The sequence below is a fragment of the Anarhichas minor genome, unplaced genomic scaffold (genome assembly GCF_050575085.1).
Source record: "Anarhichas minor isolate MPS153535 unplaced genomic scaffold, ASM5057508v1 ptg000038l, whole genome shotgun sequence".
Lineage (NCBI taxonomy): Eukaryota > Metazoa > Chordata > Actinopteri > Perciformes > Anarhichadidae > Anarhichas > Anarhichas minor.
The window spans coordinates 2,892,501-2,912,368 of record NW_027466484.1 but is presented as its reverse complement, the minus strand read 5'-3'; the positions used below and the strand labels follow the sequence as shown (position 1 = coordinate 2,912,368).

Genomic DNA, 19,868 nt, shown 5'->3' with positions numbered 1-19,868 from the left:
ATTAATAATTAAAATGAACAATAAGAATATACATAGTGAACAGTCAGATATGCTTTCAAGATATAACAAACAAAATGTATCCCAAAGGGAAATAGTTGTACAGCAGTTGAAGTACAAATTATGAAAACAGTGTAGATAGATAGTGACTTTATTAAATAAGTATTTATTTAATATATACATTTATATTTATATATTATACATTTATTACATTAATAAGTAAATGAAACTGAATGTAAACGAGGGGATATTTTGGGGGCAGTAGTTCAGTCCGAGTGGACTTTTCTTCTTCTTTATTTAATAACTGAATAAAATGTAGATTTCTCCAACAATGATGTTTTTTATTCTGAAAAATGATAACCGGATGTGGTCTTTGTGTATTTCCGCTGACTTGTCGGCGACTCTCCGCTGCTCGTTTCTGACGGTGACGTTAAGTGCATCAAAATAAACGGAAATAAACTTTCTGCTCGCTTCTTTTCTAACCGACACTTTTCCGTTCGCGTTACCGGATTTTAACGGAAACCAGCAGGTAAAAAAAGTCCCGTTTTTATCTCGTTATTTGTCTGTAAACAAACTCTGAACGTGAGCTAACCCGGTTAGCCACCGATGCTAACAGGCTGGTTTAAAACATAAATTATGTTTTATGTCACGAGACTAAAACTACGTCACACTGCAGGTTTGAATAAACCAGCTCACGAGCTAATAGAACTATAAGTGACGCTAAATATATTTTAATGTGTTTCTGTTGTCATGTTAGTCCTCAGATAACTAAGTTACTACAAAATACATTAAACAATATCAGAAAATACAAACAGACTATATTATATATAAAATAAAATACTATTAACTGTTAAATATATTATATATTTATATATATATATATATACATATATTACAATCTAACAGAATAATCTGTAATATATACATAATGTGTAATGTTTAAACAGTATAAAGAATTTAGGTAAAGTGATATATTAATTATTATAATATATATTAATGATATTAATATATAAATATATATATTATAATGTTTAAACAACAGTATAAAGAAGGGATACAAGCAATACAATGTGGCAGGAAAAGTATCTGATATTTAAAAAGGAAGTTTTACTAATACAGATGAAGTGTTAAATACCTCTTTAATTTTAAAACATTTAATACAATAATATTTAATGACTTCTGTTCTTCCTGTTTGGACTCTTTGTAAACTTTAGCGAGTCATTATTTATTTATTTATTATTCTTTATCTCATAAACGTCTCAGATCATCTTAAACATCCTGTTTGATATTTAAAGACTCACTTTGATCTTTTATATTTAATTTAGAGCAGATTCATGTTTATTATTAAATACTGAACAGGTTATTAATATACTTCTGATATATTTAGCTCTCACACACACACACAGAATACACACACACACACACATTGTCTTCTGTGGACAGATGTTATTTTTAGAGGTTTTCAGAGGAAACGGATATGAGATGTTGAATAATTAATGAGCTGCTTCTCTCCTCCTCCTCCTCCTTCTGTCCGCTCCGTCAGCTCAACGGGACACAAAGACAGTTCTGTTTCCTTTAAACACGTCTTGTTGTTGCCAGGTTGGTTTTTATCCTTCAGGACGACACTTGAATGCAGCATGAAGGAGACAGTGAAGTTTTAAAGGGACAAACCGACCAATCACCACTCAGCTCACGAGTCACATGTCTGTCTGTGAAATAATACAAGAGAGCAAAGCTCTGAATGATGAAGGTAGTTTCCTGTTTCCAGTTTTTATTCCTCCTCTCTGTGTCTGACAGGATTCAGAAGAATGACAGAGCAGGACAGGAGATCTCTCCCTCACTGAGGGGAGGAGGACGAGGAGGAGAACCAGAGGAGGTCAACGATGGAGCGAGCCCACAGCCTCCTGCTGAATGAGGAGGCGTGCAGTCAGCTGGGTGACCACCAGAGGGCGGCGTTCGTCTTTGAGTGGCTGAACCACCTGAAGAAGCTGCTTCCTGCTGCTGAGCGGGTGAGAGCTGCAGGTTATTAAAGAGGTCACATGACTCGTGACATCACCATCACATGACTCGTGACATCACAATGTTTGTCATCCCCTCCAGGCCGACGTCAGACACAACCAGCGGCGCCTGACCGAGCAGCTTTCGGGCGTTCTGATCGGCTCCCCCGGCCCGCCGACCCGCCGGCTGCTGGCCCACTGCCTGGCCCTGCTGTACCGCCTGGGAGACCCCGTTACCGCCAGCCTATTGGTGGACAGGTGCAATGACATCATCCGCAGCAGAGACGACTCTCCGTCGGGACTCCCCACCCGACTGTGAGTCCGGATGTGTTCGAGGAACAGCTGAGACTCCAGACTGCAGTCGTGACGTTGATGAGTTGTGTTGATGTGTTTCAGGGCGGCCATCACTGTTCTGGGGTCTGTGTTTGAGCAGCTCGGTCGGCTGCTGCTCGGCTCCTTCAAAGAGACTCTGATGAACCTGCTGAAGGCCATGAAGAGCGCTGAGGTCTGAGGCTCCTGTCTGGTTTCTCTTCTTCCTCCTCCTACTCCTCTTCTTCTTCTTCTTTATTCTAGTGATAGGAAGTAGTTCAGGCCTTTTATTTGAGGTGTGAATGTGGTGGACTTCCTGTGGATGTAACCGGTGACTCTTCCTCCTCCTCCTCTTCCTCCCTCAGTCTCAGGGTCGCTATGAGACCATGAGGAGTCTGGAGAAGATCCTGAGAGGTCTGGGCGTCAGCGCCGCGCCGTGTCACCGTGACGTCTACAAGGCGGCGAGGACCTGTCTGGCGGACCGATCCATGGCCGTACGCCGAGCAGCCGCCGAGGTAACAACCAGCGGCCACCAGGGGGCGACTCCTCTGGTTGTATAGAAGTCTACGAGAAAATGACTCTACTTCTCTCTTGATTTATTACCTCAGTAAACATTGTAAACATGAGTTTATGGTCTCAATCTCTAGTTTCAAGTCTTCTTCAATACAGCATGATGTTCATTTAGTACATTATGGTCCATTTAGAGTCAAACAGACCATAAAGCAGGGGATGCTTTAGGGCGGGGCTACACGGTGATTAGTAGTCACTAACTAAGTAGTCACTAAGTAATCACTAACCAGTGATTGACCAGAGACGTATACGGCGTCTCTACGTCACTCCTCCTCAGTCCAGATATGGTCACTTCCTGTTCACTGGATGCAGATCTGATCCAGATTCTCTTTGGTTCCTCTTCAGTGTCTCCTGGAGCTCCAGAGGGAGGCGGTGTTCCTGTGGACCAGTGAGCTGGAGAACGTGTCCACTCTGTGCTTCAGAGCTTTGGATGGATCCAACTACAGCGTCAGAGTGTCTGTCTCCAGACTGCTGGGGACTCTGCTGGCTGCTGCTGTGGAGCCACGACAGCCCACCGGTAAGACCAGGACCACAAACAGAACCACAATCACAACCACAACCACAAACAAACAGAACCACAACCACAAACAAACAGAACCCGGGTTTAGAAAACCTGTTAAAGGAGCCGTGTTTTAGCCTAGCTTAGCACAAAGAGGCAGGAAGCAACGGGGGCTCACCTATGATTTGTTCACCACGTGTCGTTCTCACGAGTAGAACGTAAACACCTCGTAGATGCTTCACATGTGAGGCGCTGACAACAAATCTTTCTTCTTCTTGTTTTTTTCCCAGCAGTCCCCAGGCAGAGTGGGCGGGGCCGGAGCTCCCTGGAGGAGGCGATGGATTTGTTGTCGGGGGGGTTCCTGAGGGGGGGGGCGGGGTTCCTCAGAGCCAGAGGAGACATGCTGAAGGGGACAAGCTCCGTCAGCAAGGAGGTCCGCATAGGAGTCACTCAGGTAAGGAGGCGAGAAGGAGACGAGTTATTATTCTTTATTTATTATAATTAAAGAGGTGTCAATGAGAGGAGCTTTAACAGATGGAGGGACTTCACCTTCGTATGTGTAACGTACAATAAGCGGTTCTGATTCTGATTCTCCTCTTTTTCCTCCTCCTCCTCTCCTCCCCCCCTCTCCTCCTCCTCAGTCCTGCGTGTTCTTCGTCTCCCTCCTGGGCTCCTCCTGGTTGGAGGTGAACTTCCCTGTCCTTCTGTCCCTCCTGATGGAGTTGGCGTCTCACCTCAGAGCTACTCAGACGGCGGGTGACGCCGCGGTGACTCGTCGCTGCGTCTCCTTCATCCTGAGGAGCACCGTGAGCTCCCTGCTGGGGGAGAAGGCTCAGACCAACGCAGCCAAACACATCTGTACCGCTGTGGCAACACAGCAACGAGCCGTCGGTGAGCAGAGAGAGAGAAGAAGAAGAAGAGTTGATACGGTCACATGACATGTAGATTGACCTGTCTGTCTCTCTCTCTCTGTCTCTCTCTGTCTCCCTCTCTGTCTCTCTGTCTCCCTCTCTGTCTCTCTGTCTCCCTCTCTGTCTCTCTCTCTGTCTCTCTCTGTCTCCCTCTCTGTTTCTCTGTCTCTCTCTGTCTCACTGTCTCTCTCTCTGTCTCTCTCTGTCTCTCTCTCTGTCTCTCTGTCTCCCTCTCTGTCTCTCTCTCTGTCTCCCTCTCTGTCTCTCTGTCTCTCTCTGTCTCACTGTCTCTCTCTGTCTCCCTCTCTGTCTCTCTGTCTCTCTCTCTGTCTCTCTCTGTCTCCCTCTCTGTCTCTCTCTGTCTCACTGTCTCTCTCTCTGTCTCTCTCTGTCTCTCTGTCTCTCTCTCTGTCTCTCTCTGTCTCCCTCTCTGTTTCTCTGTCTCTCTCTGTCTCACTGTCTCTCTCTCTGTCTCTCTCTGTCTCTCTCTCTGTCTCTCTGTCTCCCTCTCTGTCTCTCTCTCTGTCTCCCTCTCTGTCTCTGTCTCTCTCTGTCTCACTGTCTCTCTCTCTGTCTCTCTCTGTCTCCCTCTCTGTCTCTCTGTCTCTCTCTCTGTCTCTCTCTGTCTCCCTCTCTGTCTCTCTGTCTCTCTCTGTCTCACTGTCTCTCTCTCTGTCTCTCTCTGTCTCTCTCTCTGTCTCCCTCTCTGTCTCTCTCTCTGTCTCCCTCTCTGTCTCCCTCTCTGTCTCTCTGTCTCACTGTCTCTCTCTCTGTCTCTCTGTCTCTCTCTGTCTGTCTCTCTGTCTCACTGTCTCTCTCTCTGTCTCACTGTCTCCCTCTCTGTCTCACTGTCTCCCTCTCTGTCTCTCTGTCTCCCTCTCTGTCTCCCTCTCTGTCTCTCTGTCTCTCTCTCTGTCTCTCTCTCTGTCGTTCTGTCTCCCTCTCTGTCTGTCTCTCTGTCTCCCTCTCTGTCTCTCTCTGTCTCCCTCTCTGTCTCTCTGTCTCCCTCTCTGTCTCCCGCTCTGTCTCTCTCTCTGTCGCTCTGTCTCCCGCTCTGTCTCTCTCTCTGTCGCTCTGTCTCCCTCTCTGTCTGTCTCTCTGTCTCCCTCTCTGTCTCTCTCTGTCTCTCTCTCTGTCTCTGTCTCTCTGTCTCACTGTCTCTCTCTCTGTCTCCCTCTCTGTCTCTCTCTGTCTCACTGTCTCTCTCTCTGTCTCTCTCTGTCTCTCTCTCTGTCTCTCTGTCTCCCTCTCTGTCTCTCTCTCTGTCTCCCTCTCTGTCTCTCTGTCTCTCTCTGTCTCACTGTCTCTCTCTGTCTGTCTCTCTGTCTCACTCTCTGTCTCACTGTCTCCCTCTCTGTCTCCCTCTCTGTCTCTCTGTCTCCCTCTCTGTCTCCCTCTCTGTCTCTCTCTGTCTCACTGTCTCTCTCTCTGTCTCTCTCTCTGTCTCCCTCTCTGTCTGTCTCCCTCTCTGTCTCTCTCTGTCTCTCTGTCTCCCTCTCTGTCTCCCGCTCTGTCTCTCTGTCTCTCTCTCTGTCGCTCTGTCTCCCTCTCTGTCTGTCTCTCTGTCTCCCTCTCTGTCTCTCTGTCTCACTGTCTCTCTCTCTGTCTCTGTCTCACTGTCTCTCTCTCTGTCTCTCTCTCTGTCACTCTGTCTCTCTCTCTGTCTCTCTGTCTCACTGTCTCTCTCTCTGTCTCTCTGTCTCACTGTCTCTCTGTCTCACTGTCTCTCTCTGTCTCACTGTCTCTCTCTCTGTCTCACTGTCTGTCTCTCTGTCTCTCTCTGTCTGTCTCTCTGTCTCACTGTCTCTGTCTCACTGTCTCACTCTCTTTCTCTCTCTCTGTCTCTCTGTCTCCCTCTCTGTCTCTCTCTGTCTCACTGTCTCTCTCTCTGTCTCTCTGTCTCACTGTCTCTCTCTGTCTCACTGTCTCTCTGTCTCTCTCTCTGTCTCTCTGTCTCTCTCTGTCTCTCTGTCTCCCTCTCTGTCTCCCTCTCTGTCTCACTGTCTCTCTCTCTGTCTCTCTGTCTCTCTCTCTCTGTCTCTCTCTCTCTGTCTCTCTGTCTCTCTCTCTCTGTCTCTCTGTCTCACTGTCTCTCTGTTTCTCTCTGTCTCTCTCTCTGTGTCTCTGTCTCACTGTCTCCCTCTCTCTGTCTCTGTCTCTCTCTCTAGACTCTGCTCTGACTGAAGGGAACGTAGAGACCAGAGTTTCGTCTGCAGACGTCTCTTCCAGTCAACACGTGCTGGTCTGCTGTCTGCTGGAACTGGGAGGACTCATTCAGGGACTGGGATCCACCGCCGCCCCCCTCCTCACCGACAGCAGCACAGGTCTGACACACACACACACACACACACACATCATTACCAATGATTCAGGAGGAGGTTTGGGATCAGAGGAGGTGAACAGGTTTAAAACCGTGTTTTCTTTTAACATTAACATTAACTACACCATTTATCGTCTTGAACACATCATGTGTGACGAACACCTCTGTAAGTAAATGCAGTCAAATCGAGGCTTAAAATAGTTTATTAACTATTCAAAGTTTATTATAGTCCTGGTGGACACGGTGATCTCCCTCCTCCTCCTCCTCCTGGTCTGATGTGTTGTTTCTCCTCCCCTCAGCCCTGGTGGACACCAGGGTTCGTACGGTCATGGAAAACCTGGAAAAGTCATGGAATTTTAAAATGGTTATTTCCAGGCCTGGAAAAGTCATGGAAAAAAATAAAATCCCAAAAGTTTTGGAAAAGTCATGGAAATTTGTTATATTCATATTTTCATGTCGTTCATTTACGCTGAGTTGTCAGCCAGCGTTTCTCAGATTGGAGTGAGACGAGGAGAAAATGTGATGTCGTGATCTTCACAATAGAACATCTTTGATGTGTTGAGTCTTGGCCAATCAGCGTTCAGATGTCTACAGCATCTTCATTTCCCTCCGTTACAGTTTGAGTTACGTTATGTTCCGTTATCGTTCATACTTGCTGGGTTAAGTTAACGTCCACTGCATGCGGAACTTTGTCGACTGTTAACGTTCATCATTATCGCGATTTAGAAGGAAAAAACGTAACGTGATGAAACATGCAGCCCCCCCGTGTTCCGGTTCAGTTCACGCGGTCACTCATTAACGTTAAACCGGAACACCAGCGCATCTGGTTGCAGGTTGTTTTGTTTAACTCAAAGTAGAATGAGGATGATTTCGTGGTCAGAATAACTTTTATGACCACGAAACATGAGGCCCAGATACTGATGAGATGATGAGGTCAGAGAGCTTCAGGGAGAGGAGGCTATTTGTAGCGCAGCTTGACGCAGGGCTGAGATATGAGTGGAGCTGGGCCTGGATAAAGGTGGAGGTGGGCCTGGATAAAGGTGGAGCTGGGCCTGGATAAAGGTGGAGCTGGGCCTGGATAAAGGTGGAGCTGGGCCTGGATAAAGGTGGAGCTGGGCCTGGATAAAGGTGGAGGTCTAAACAGACGTGAGTACAGCTTCCTGCTGTTACAGTATTTTAAATACATTGATAAGGCAGGCTATGCTAAATGCAGCCTCTGCTCCAAGGAGATGAACTACAGCAACAAGGGCTCACATGTCCTCTCATCACACTGTTCACACTGTTCACTGTGATGACCACAGCCACTGTACTAACAGTCCCAACAGTCCCACGTTGCTCTCAAGAACCCTGAAGTAATGAGAGGGTTAAGGTGCCTGTACCTTCATTTCAGCAGGTTGCTAATGCAGAGGTGTGTATAGATCACAGCTATTATTTTACTCTTGATAAGCTACTTTAGCCAGAGTAGATTATCATTTTCATTTAAATAATTGAACTGGATTGAATGCATATTAATTGCAAATAGAAGATAGGCCACAATTCTAACAGCTGTACAGTAACAGTGGAAGTTAATATGAAGCCGTACAGTAACAGGGTTCAATGAATAATTTGCACTACAAAAGGGAAAGCAACATGTGCACTAGCTGGATGCTGCTACCTACTAAAGCTCTTATTGATGTGTCAGTGTCAACCAGAGTATATTTATAAATGTTTATTCTTTTAATCAAACTATTATCTCTCATTCGTTTGTGTCATTTAAGGTAGACTGGATGCTTTGGAATTCTCATTGTTAGTTTAAATACATTTTCTCACTTTTTCATGTATACACCGAGATTTCACAAAATGTTTGGTCATGGAAATTTGGTTTAAAGTCATGGAAAAGTCATGGAAATCAATTGGTCAAAATGTGTATGAACCCTGGGACACGGTGATCTCCGTCCTCCTCCTCGTCCTCTCCCACTTCTTCCTCCTCCTCCTGGTCTGATGTGTTGTTTCTCCTCCCCTCAGCCCTGGTGGACACGGTGATCTCCGTCCTCCTCCACCCGTCCTCCTCCTCTCTGGCTGCTGCCTGGTGTCTCCGCTGCGTTGCCGTCGCGGTGCCGTCTCAGTGTTCCTCTCTGCTGGACCGCTGCACCGAGCGGCTGGTGGCGCTGAAGTCCTCCCCCGAGGCCGTGGTCGGGTACGGGGCCGCCGTCGCCGCCCTGGTGGCCGCGGTGCAGCACTGCCCCCTGGGAATACCACACTCCAGAGGCACGGTGGGTAAAACATGCGCCGTGCGTGCGTGTGATATATATGTGTGTGTTATATGTGTGTGTATGTGTGTACAGGTGGTTCTGTCTCTGGCTGAAGACCTCCTGCGTTCAGCCTCTCAGAACAGTCGTATCTCTCTTCAGAGGACTCAGACCGGCTGGCTGCTCATCTCCTCTTTCATCACTTTAGGTAAAACTTTATTGACAACAGCTTGTAGACACACTAGCACTACAGCTGATGTCTTTAATCTGTGTGTGTGTGTCCAGGCCCAGCTGTTGTGGAGCACCACCTCCCCCGTCTCCTCCTCCTGTGGCGTTGTGTGTTTCCTGCTTCTCTGAGGGAGCAGGAGATGGAGCTGCGACGAGGGGACTACTTCACGTGGCAGGTTACGCTGGAGGGACGTGCTGGGGCGCTCAGTGGTCAGTGTGCCCAACACCTGTCTGTCTGTCTGCCTGTGAAGAATTACTCATAATATACCAGGAGACAAACCTCCGGTTCCTTACGTGAATCCAAAGCTTCACGTGTTAAAGCTGCATTCTCTCTAATGTCCACCAGGGGGCGACTCCTCTGGTTGTATAGAAGTCTATGAGAAAATGACTCTACTTCTCTCTTGATTTATTACCTCAGTAAACATTGTAAACATGAGTTTATGGTCTCAATCTCTAGTTTCAAGTCTTCTTCAATACAGCATGATGTTCATTTAGTACATTATGGTCCATTTAGAGTCAAACAGACCATAAAGCAGGGGATGCTTTAGGGCGGGGCTACACAGTGATTGACAGGTCTGTACCAGAGACGTATACGTCGTCTCTACGTCACTCCTCCTCAGTCCTGATATGGTCACTTCCTGTTCACTGGTTATAAAAAACAAGATGGCGAAGGCCAAATCGAGTCCAGGTTGAAAAATCCACTTTAAAGTATTGATTAGAGGACATTAACTCACCTGTAAACCTGTAAATCACTAATACATCGTGTTGTGTTGTTGTGTCTGAGCAGCCATGAAGAACCTGCTGCTGCACTGCAGGGATCTGGTCACCGATGACATCATCAACCGTCTGCTCACCCCATTGGTCTGTGCTGTGGCTCTGCTCACCAGGTAAGTCCCACCAGATAACACACTCAGAACCAGAACCTGATATATACCTGAGACGTGTGTGTGTGTGTGTGTGTGTGTGTGTGTGTGTGTGTGTGTGTGTGTGTGTGTGTGTGTGTGTGTGTGTGTGTGTGTGTGTGTGTGTGTGTGTGTGTGTGTCTCTCTCCAGACTGCCGTCTCTCCTCCGGTCTTATGGAGGTTCAGTTTTCAGCTGGTCTCTGGTCTACAGACTGAGGGTCTATGAGCTGCTCGCTCTGCTGCCTCCTCACACCTACCAAGGTAACTACACACCTCCTTCTCTCTCTCTTCTTCTGTCTTTCTTTCTTTCCTTCCTTTTTGTTTTTTCCCTTCAGATCTTTCATGTTTTATTTTCTTGTCTTGTGTTTTTCTCACTTCTTTTGTTATAATAAAATACTGTAATGTTTCCCCGTGTCTTTCTTGAGTTCCTGTGTGTTCAGTTCTTCCTCTCCTCCTCCTGCAGAGAGTTTTGGTTTGGTGATGAACCAGCTGGTCTCAGATCTGTCCGGTCAGGACAACCTCAACCAGCCCTGTTCAGAGCTCACCCTGCTGCCCCCCCTCTGTCACCAGGACGACCTGCAGCTGGTCGGCCCCGCCCTCCACGCCACCGACCACCGATACATCGAGGAGCAGGTGACGGGATGCTAGCGGGATGCTAACTGTATACGGCACAGAACTCTGTGGTGACGTGTGTGTGTGTGTGTGTGTGTGTGTGTGTAGCTCCACGGCAGCAGTGTGGGAGGAGCCTCGCTGGACAACGACGTCTTCAGTCTGTGTGAGACGAGCGATGAAGCTCCTGCTCCTCTTCCTCCTCCCGTCGCTCTCACCGCCGCCGCCGTCCGACTCTTCGGAACGCTTTACCCCCACGTCATCTCTGCTCAGAGGTAACTGAGATAACTAGTACAGGTTAACCAGTGCAGGTCAACCAGTGCAGATCAGCTAGTGCAGGTCAACCAGTGCAGGTCAGCTAGCACTGGTCAACTAGAACAGGTTAACCAGTGCAGGTCAACCGTGCAGGTCAGCTAGTGCTGGTCAACTAGAACAGGTCAACCGTGCAGGTCGACCAGTGCAGGTCAGCTAGTGCTGGTCAACTAGAACAGGTCAACCGTGCAGGTCAGCTAGTGCTGGTCAACTAGAACAGGTCAACCGTGCAGGTCAGCTAGTGCTGGTCAACTAGAACAGGTCAACCAGTGCAGGTCAGCTAGTACTGGTCAACTAGTACAGGTTAACCAGTGCAGGTCAACCGTGCAGGTCAGCTAGTGCTGGTCAACTAGAACAGGTCAGCTAGTACTGGTCAACTAGAACAGGTTAACCAGTGCAGGTCAGCTAGTACTGGTCAACTAGTACAGGTTAACCAGTGCAGGTCAACCGTGCAGGTCAGCTAGTGCTGGTCAACTAGAACAGGTCAACCGTGCAGGTCAACCAGTGCAGGTCAGCTAGTACTGGTCAACTAGAACAGGTTAACCAGTGCAGGTCAGCTAGTACTGGTCAACTAGTACAGGTTAACCAGTGCAGGTCAACCGTGCAGGTCAGCTAGTACTGGTCAACTAGAACAGGTCAACCAGTGCAGGTCAGCTAGTGCTGGTCAACTAGAACAGGTCAACCAGAGCAGGTCAGCTAGTACTGGTCAACTAGAACAGGTTAACCAGTGCAGGTCAGCTAGTGCTGCTCAACTAGAACAGGTCAACCAGTGCAGGTCAGCTAGTGCTGGTCAACTAGAACAGGTCAGCTAGTACTGGTCAACTAGAACAGGTCAACCAGTGCAGGTCAGCTAGTACTGGTCAACTAGTACAGGTTAACCAGTGCAGGTCAACCGTGCAGGTCAGCTAGTCCTGGTCAACTAGAACAGGTGAGCTAGTACTGGTCAACTAGAACAGGTTAACCAGTGCAGGTCAGCTAGTGCTGGTCAACTAGAACAGGTCAACCAGTGCAGGTCAGCTGGTGCTGGTCAACTAGAACAGGTCAACCAGTGCAGGTCAGCTAGTGCTGGTCAACTAGAACAGGTCAACCGTGCAGGTCAACCAGTGCAGGTCAGCTAGTGCTGGTCAACTAGAACAGGTCAACCAGTGCAGGTCAGCTAGTACTGGTCAACTAGTACAGGTTAACCAGTGCAGGTCAACCGTGCAGGTCAGCTAGTGCTGGTCAACTAGAACAGGTCAACTGTGCAGGTCAACCAGTGCAGGTCAGCTAGTACTGGTCAACTAGAACAGGTTAACCAGTGCAGGTCAGCTAGTACTGGTCAACTAGTACAGGTTAACCAGTGCAGGTCAACCGTGCAGGTCAGCTAGTCCTGGTCAACTAGAACAGGTCAACCAGTGCAGGTCAGCTAGTGCTGGTCAACTAGAACAGGTCAACCAGTGCAGGTCAGCTAGTACTGGTCAACTAGAACAGGTTAACCAGTGCAGGTCAGCTAGTGCTGGTCAACTAGAACAGGTCAACCAGTGCAGGTCAACTAGAACAGGTCAGCTAGTACTGGTCAACTAGAACAGGTCAACCAGTGCAGGTCAGCTAGTACTGGTCAACTAGAACAGGTCAACCAGTGCAGGTCAGCTAGTACTGGTCAACTAGTACAGGTTAACCAGTGCAGGTCAACCGTGCAGGTCAGCTAGTCCTGGTCAACTAGAACAGGTCAGCTAGTACTGGTCAACTAGAACAGGTTAACCAGTGCAGGTCAGCTAGTGCTGGTCAACTAGAACAGGTCAACCAGTGCAGGTCAGCTAGTGCTGGTCAACTAGAACAGGTCAACCAGTGCAGGTCAGCTAGTGCTGGTCAACTAGAACAGGTCAGCTAGTACTGGTCAACTAGAACAGGTCAACCAGTGCAGGTCAGCTAGTACTGGTCAACTAGAACAGGTCAACCAGTGCAGGTCAGCCAGTACTGGTCAACTAGAACAGGTTAACCAGTGCAGGTCAACCCATCTTTGTAAACCAGTGGATGAGGTCTTTGCTGGTCCTCCTCAGGGTGAAGATCCTGGAGCAGTTTGTAGAATCAGTGAACCAGCTGAAGGGTCAACGACAGCAGACGGTCCAGACTCACGTGTGTGCTGCTCTCTGCAGTCTGCTCAAGGTACTGCACCACTATCACCTGTACCAGGATGTCTCCTGAACACTGTGTGTTTGTAGTAGTAGTAGTAGTACATAACCGTGTCCTCCTCCTCCTCCTCTTCCTCAGCACCAGGCCGGTGTTCGGGGCCTCCTGGTGCCCGAGGAGGTGCGCCCCCCGGCCCTGCTCCTCCTGTGGGCGGCCCTGGGGAGCCTGAGTCCTCTGCTCAGGTGTCTGGCTGCTGAAGGTGTAGCTCGGCTGGTTCAGGTGGTCGGGGACCCAAACTTCACTGTGTCTGTGTCACAGCTCTGCTTAGACAGGTGGGCGGAGCCTAACGCTCATATACAACCAATCAGAGGAGAGGAGTGGACTCTCACTGCCGGAGAGCTCTACATATATATGTATATATGTATATATGTATATATATACGTATATATATGTATATATGTATATATGTATATATATACGTATATATATGTATATATGTATATATGTATATATATACGTATATATATGTATATATGTATATATGTATATATATACGTGTATATATGTATATATGTATATATATATACGTATATATATATATACATATGTATATATATATACGTATATATATATACATACGTATATATATATATACATATGTATATATATATACGTATATATATATACATATGTATATATATATATGTATATATATATATATATATGTATATATATATACGTATATATATATACATATGTATATATATATATGTATGTATATATATATATGTATATATATACGTATATATATGTATATATATATATACGTATATATATGTATATATATATATACGTATATATATGTATATATATATATATACGTATATATATGTATATATATATATACGTATATATATATGTATATACATATGTATGTATATATATATATACATATGTATGTATGTATGTATGTATGTATATATATATATATATACATATGTATGTATATATATATATATATGTGTATATATATATATATACATGTGTATATATATATATACATGTATATATATATACATGTGTGTGTATATATATATATACATGTATATATATATACATGTGTGTATATATATATATATATATACATAACCTGGTCAGGTTGAAGTGTTTTTGTTATTTGGTCTAAAAATATATATAATACTTTTTCACACCTGAAAGTCCGAAACAATGTTATGTGATATTTTAATTACTAGCTTCAAGAAAAAAACAACGATATACAAAATCCTTCCTGCTGGAGTTCTGTGCTACGTGGGTCATTTGTAGGACTGTAATAGTAAACAATATGAACAATATGAACACAAACAGTTCGTTAAACTCCTCTTCACGTCTCTCAGGCTGAAGACGGCTCGTGACGCGGCGTCTCGCAGCGGCTTCTCTCTGGCTCTAGGGGCGCTGCACCGCTACACCGGAGGAATCGGCTCACCTCAACACCTGTCCACCTGTCTGGGAGTCCTGTTCACTCTGAGCCAGGACAGCACCTCACCTGAGGTCCAGGTACACACGCACACACATACACACACGCAGAACACAGTCGCAGGCGACTTTGGCTAAGTGGAGAGCAGGGCCGTCCTTCAATCAGAGGTTCGGCGGTTCGATCCCCGGCTCCACTAGTCGCATCTCGATGTGTCCTTGAGCAAAACACTTAACCCCAAAATGCGTGCGTGCGTGCGTGCGTGTGTGTGTGTTGCAGACCTGGTCTCTCCACAGTCTGTCTCTGGTTGTCGACCTGTCTGGCGGTCTGTACCGCGCTCACGCCGAGCCGTCCTTCAACCTGGTGCTCCGGCTGCTGCTGTCGGCTCCGCCCACCCACCCAGAGGTGCACCACAGCCTGGGACGCTGCCTGCACGCCCTCATCACCTGCCTGGGCCCCGACCTGCAAGGTACCGCCCGCCTCACACCTGTGTCCATCAGGTGAAAGTGTAACAGGTGAATGTGTGTCCATCAGGTGAAGGTGTAACAGGTGAATGATGTGTTGTCCATCAGGTGAAGGTGTAACAGGTGAATGATGTGTTGTGTCCATCAGGTGAAGGTGTAACAGGTGTGAATGATGTGTTGTGTCCATCAGGTGAAGGTGTAACAGGTGAATGATGTGTTGTGTCCATCAGGTGAAGGTGTAACAGGTGTGAATGATGTGTTGTGTCCATCAGGTGAAGGTGTAACAGGTGAATGATGTGTTGTGTCCATCAGGTGAAGGTGTAACAGGTGTGAATGATGTGTTGTGTCCATCAGGTGAAGGTGTAACAGGTGAATGATGTGTGTCCATCAGGTGAAGGTGTAACAGGTGAATGATGTGTGTCCATCAGGTGAAGGTGTAACAGGTGAATGATGTGTTGTCCATCAGGTGAAGGTGTAACAGGTGAATGATGTGTTGTCCATCAGGTGAAGGTGTAACAGGTGAATGATGTGTTGTGTCCATCAGGTGAAGGTGTAACAGGTGAATGATGTGTTGTCCATCAGGTGAAGGTGTAACAGGTGAATGATGTGTGTCCATCAGGTGAAGGTGTAACAGGTGAATGATGTGTTGTCCATCAGGTGAAGGTGTAACAGGTGAATGATGTGTTGTCCATCAGGTGAAGGTGTAACAGGTGAATGATGTGTTGTCCATCAGGTGAAGGTGTAACAGGTGAATGATGTGTTGTGTCCATCAGGTGAAGGTGCAGCAGTATCCGGTCTGCGCTCCACCTGTCTGGTGGGATGTGAGGTGATGCAGGACTTTCCAGACTCTCTGGTTCAGGCCAGATCCATTTCCTGTCTGCAGCAGCTGCACATGTTCTCACCTCCACACATCAACCTGGCCAGCCTAGTACCTGCACTCTGTGTAAGTACTCCTGACTACACCTGAACTACACATGAACTACACCTGAACTACCTCACTACACATAAACTACACCTGAACCACTTGACTACACATAAACTCCACCTGAACTACACATAAACGCCACCTCACGACACATAAACTACACCTTACTACACATAAACTACACCTGAACCACCTCACTACACCTGAACTACACATAAACTACACCTGAACTACCTCACTACACCTGAACTACACCTGAACCACTTGACTACACATAAACTACACCTGAACTACACCTGAACCACCTCACTACATCTGAACTACACATAAACTCCACCTGAACTACCTCACTACACCTGAACAACACATAAACTACACCTGAACCACTTGACTACACCTGAACTACACCTGAACCACTTGACTACACATAAACTACACCTGAACTACACATAACTACACCTGAACCTCTTGACTACACCTGGACTACACATAAACTACACCTGAACCACTTGACTACACATAAACTACACCTGAACTACACATAAACTACACCTGAACTACACATAAACTACACCTGAACCTCTTGACGACACCTGGACTACACATAAACTACACCTGAACTCCTACACAGTAAGCTGTGAGTGTGTTTTGACCCTGTGTTGTGTCTTGCAGGAGATCTTGTTGGATTATTCCATGTTGGTAGGTTTTCTCTCAAAAGGCCTGAAGCTGCTGTTTGTCTCACTTTTATTTTCAGCGTGGTTCTCCCTCAACACTCTGCTGTTTTTAACATCTTCCTTTGTTTGGTATCGTATTAACTCACTGTTGTTGGTTAACGTTTTTTCTGTTGCAGTTTACTTTCACATAGTTTGCTTTGCAGACTGACGGCTAACTCAATAACACCACCGTGTTGCTTCCTGCTGGCTGTTTTTGTGTCTGTGTTTCCTCCAGAAAAAAGTGAATTGAATGTGTTATTTATGATTAAAATTCATCCTGTTAATCTGATCCATGAATGTGAAATGATCTCTCAGCTCATCATCATGACATCACAACAACGTGACCACATTATTATTATTCTACACAGAATAATGTGCTGTTACTGCTTCGGTTTCTTGATAATGTACAGAATGTTTTGATAATCAATACATTGTTTTTTTATGCAGAAAGATCTTCTACGTTGTGAGAATGTTTTTGTGTTCGTTTTTTTAAAACTTGAACATCACCTTGAGTTTTGGGAACATTTGGGAATGCTCATTATGTGAAGCCTTGAAGAGACGGTTCCACGAGTATCTGAGTTTAAATCCTGAATATAAAGCTGTTTCAGCTCCTCCCTCTGTTCCTGAGTGTAGTTGCTCAGTAATGTCTCCTCCAGAATATAAAGTAATAGTTCTAAAATCAATTTCTACAAACACTCTCAATGAAATGAAAAGGCTTTGATGAACAAGACTTTAATGAATGTGAACTAACGCTTTAAAACACCAAAGTCACTCAATGACACCAACTAACTAACCGATGGAGGCAACGAGAGACCAGAAGCTCCTGAGTTCTGAGGTCAAATCACTGCTTTTATGAATGAAGTCTGGTGTGTTTGACGAGAACAGAAAATATCCTAAAATATAACTGATGTAGAATCTTTGAGGTGTTTAAAATATATCCACAGTTCTTCATACACACTTCAATGTGAACAAAGTTTAGTTTGTGAGTCTGGAGGAAACACTGTGAAGCTGCATGTTTCCTCTGATGAGACCTGTTGATGGAGTTCTGCTGTTGACTCCTGTGTGTGTGTGTGTGTGTCTCTGTGTCTCTGTGTCTCTCTCTCTCTCAGGCTCACCTGTGTAGTTCCTACCTGTGTCTACGTGGGTCGGTGGTGTCGTGTCTGCGTCAGCTGGTCCAGCGTGAAGCTCTGGAGGTTTGTGAACACGCTGTGACTCTCGTCAAAGAGCTGCCCAGACGAGACAACACGCAGCTGGGTGAGACGGACGTTTTGTTTGAAGAAACAATACTGAACTTAATTACATAGATTTATAAATACAGGTAAAGCAATAAAAACAACAGAGTAAACATATGAAATATAAAAATGCACAATATATACAATAAAATAGAATAATATTCAATGAACTAACTAAACAATAATGCAAAGATTTAACCAAACAAACAGTATAACGGTGTGATAGTTGTGATTCATTTGTCTAATGACCTCTTACATTTATTTCAACTCTTCCAAACCCAGAAATCACAACATTTCAAATAAGTTATTAACATTATTATATTATATATTATATTATATATAACAGTATTATATTATTGTAGTAACACCTTCAAGAGCAGAATGTCACGAAGTGCCTCACAAAGGAAATATGGTGACTAACATGAATACAGACCTAAAGAAAATCGAAATAAATCGAAATAAGAGCCGATCAAACATCACACAAAGGGAAGTCCGAACAGGTGAGCTGTTTTTTAAAAGCGTCCACTGATCTTAAAGGTACAGTGTGGAGGACCTGGCACCATCTAGTGGTGAGGTTGCAGATTGCAACCAACTGAAACTTCTCTCTAGAGTCGGTGTTTGGTTTGTCCCTTCTGGGCTTCTGTAGAAACATGGCGGCCGGCTCCGTATGTGGATATAAACGGCTCATTCTAAGGTAACCAAAACAACGATTCTTATTATCACGAAAGAACATTATTATTATTATTATTATTATTATTATATTCCATTTCTGCTACACGCTGGACCTTTAAATCTAGACAGAGAGACCTTCATTATTGTTTAATTCTGAAGTTTAACTATTAGACTTTATAAAGCATTACATCATATATTCTGGTTTTCCTCGTGTTTTACTTCTTCACATGTTCGTCCTAACCCTCCTCTTCCTCCCTCTGCAGACGTCACCATAAAGGAGGTGGGTCTGGAAGGAGCCCTGTTCACTCTGTTGGACCGGGAGTCAGATCCCGGTCTGAGGAGGGACATCCAGGAGACTCTGGTCCACATGATGGCGTCCAGCGCCACCAGCGGCAAACTGGGACACTGGCTCAAACTCTGCAAGGACGTCCTTTCTGCGACCACCGGTGTGTTCAACACGTCACGTATACTAATTATCAGATCATCTGACTTCATGTCAGTTTAACTGACCTGGTGACGGTTTGTACGACCGACACGATGTATTTGAATGTTTGTATGATTCATCTTATTGTTTCCGACATCACATTATTTAAAACTAGAAGTCCAAATGTGTAGGTAACTAGATTAAATGAATTAACGAATTCAAAAGATAATATAATATCTAAAAACTGTTTAGTAGTTGAGGGTCTGAGGTCGATATAAAGTATTCTCTTCCAGAAACAATGTTTGATTTGAACTCATTAATGCGTAAATAGTTTTTTTTAAATAGGTTCAAAAGTAAAAAAGGAGGTGAAAGTGTGACCTCCTTTTAATTTTGACAAACCTTTTGTCATTAATTTACAATTAAGGACTCCAAACCTCAAGTAGCAACTTGAAATGTCTTGTCCAGGTCAAAAACAGAAACAACAACAATAAATCTGAATTCCATCTGCGTACGTTTTCGAGAGCTTTTAACCACGTCTCATGGTCTTCATCAGCAGAAGGCGCCTACTTAGTTGTGATCTTATGAAGTTTGGAGATTTTGGAAACTACGGGGACAATAGATGAGAGTGATGAAGACCCTGAGATGCTGTTTAAAGCTCCGGTAAAGGTAGTAAGTGGACCTTGAGTTTCTAAGCTCAGGAATCGACTCCCTTTCCTGACTTCTCTTCAGACTGTCGGACTCCGGTTGAGGCGAGGCAGGAGGACGAGGAGGCGGACCCCGCCAGAGACGACGACTCCTCCGCGTTCAAGGCTCGGTCGGAGTCCGGCGGCCCGTTCACGGCGCTCCGCTGGGCCACGCGCCGCTTCGCCATGGAGTGTGTGTGTCGCATCATTGCTCAGTGTGAGACCGCCGACCCGGCGCACTTCGACATTGCGCTGGCTCAGGAGCGACGCCTGCACGAGTCCACCGGTAAGAC

At 45.7% G+C, this 19,868-nt stretch overlaps 1 protein-coding gene across 2 annotated transcripts in view; it reads left to right on the top strand.

Annotated features, from left to right (window-relative positions):
• The first annotated feature begins 382 nt into the window (after window positions 1-382).
• heatr5a (HEAT repeat containing 5a) overlaps window positions 383-19,868 on the top strand; it is a 29,415-nt gene continuing 9,929 nt past the window's right edge. The window contains exons 1-26 of one of the 2 annotated variants that reach the window (XM_076107420.1): window positions 383-526; window positions 1,541-1,596; window positions 1,795-2,006; window positions 2,098-2,309; window positions 2,391-2,499; window positions 2,669-2,818; window positions 3,219-3,390; window positions 3,663-3,826; window positions 4,014-4,263; window positions 6,452-6,607; window positions 8,608-8,855; window positions 8,928-9,039; window positions 9,117-9,269; window positions 9,847-9,946; window positions 10,113-10,222; window positions 10,425-10,594; window positions 10,682-10,845; window positions 12,922-13,027; window positions 13,133-13,323; window positions 14,386-14,545; window positions 14,742-14,931; window positions 15,700-15,869; window positions 16,524-16,550; window positions 17,674-17,818; window positions 18,732-18,914; window positions 19,622-19,861. In XM_076107420.1, the coding sequence (XP_075963535.1) occupies window positions 1,881-2,006; window positions 2,098-2,309; window positions 2,391-2,499; window positions 2,669-2,818; window positions 3,219-3,390; window positions 3,663-3,826; window positions 4,014-4,263; window positions 6,452-6,607; window positions 8,608-8,855; window positions 8,928-9,039; window positions 9,117-9,269; window positions 9,847-9,946; window positions 10,113-10,222; window positions 10,425-10,594; window positions 10,682-10,845; window positions 12,922-13,027; window positions 13,133-13,323; window positions 14,386-14,545; window positions 14,742-14,931; window positions 15,700-15,869; window positions 16,524-16,550; window positions 17,674-17,818; window positions 18,732-18,914; window positions 19,622-19,861 (3,808 nt within the window). In that variant the 5' untranslated portion in view covers window positions 383-526; window positions 1,541-1,596; window positions 1,795-1,880. The remainder of the gene's footprint in view (window positions 527-1,540; window positions 1,597-1,794; window positions 2,007-2,097; window positions 2,310-2,390; window positions 2,500-2,668; window positions 2,819-3,218; window positions 3,391-3,662; window positions 3,827-4,013; window positions 4,264-6,451; window positions 6,608-8,607; window positions 8,856-8,927; window positions 9,040-9,116; window positions 9,270-9,846; window positions 9,947-10,112; window positions 10,223-10,424; window positions 10,595-10,681; window positions 10,846-12,921; window positions 13,028-13,132; window positions 13,324-14,385; window positions 14,546-14,741; window positions 14,932-15,699; window positions 15,870-16,523; window positions 16,551-17,673; window positions 17,819-18,731; window positions 18,915-19,621; window positions 19,862-19,868) is intronic. The other variant, XM_076107419.1, reaches the window with a different exon arrangement.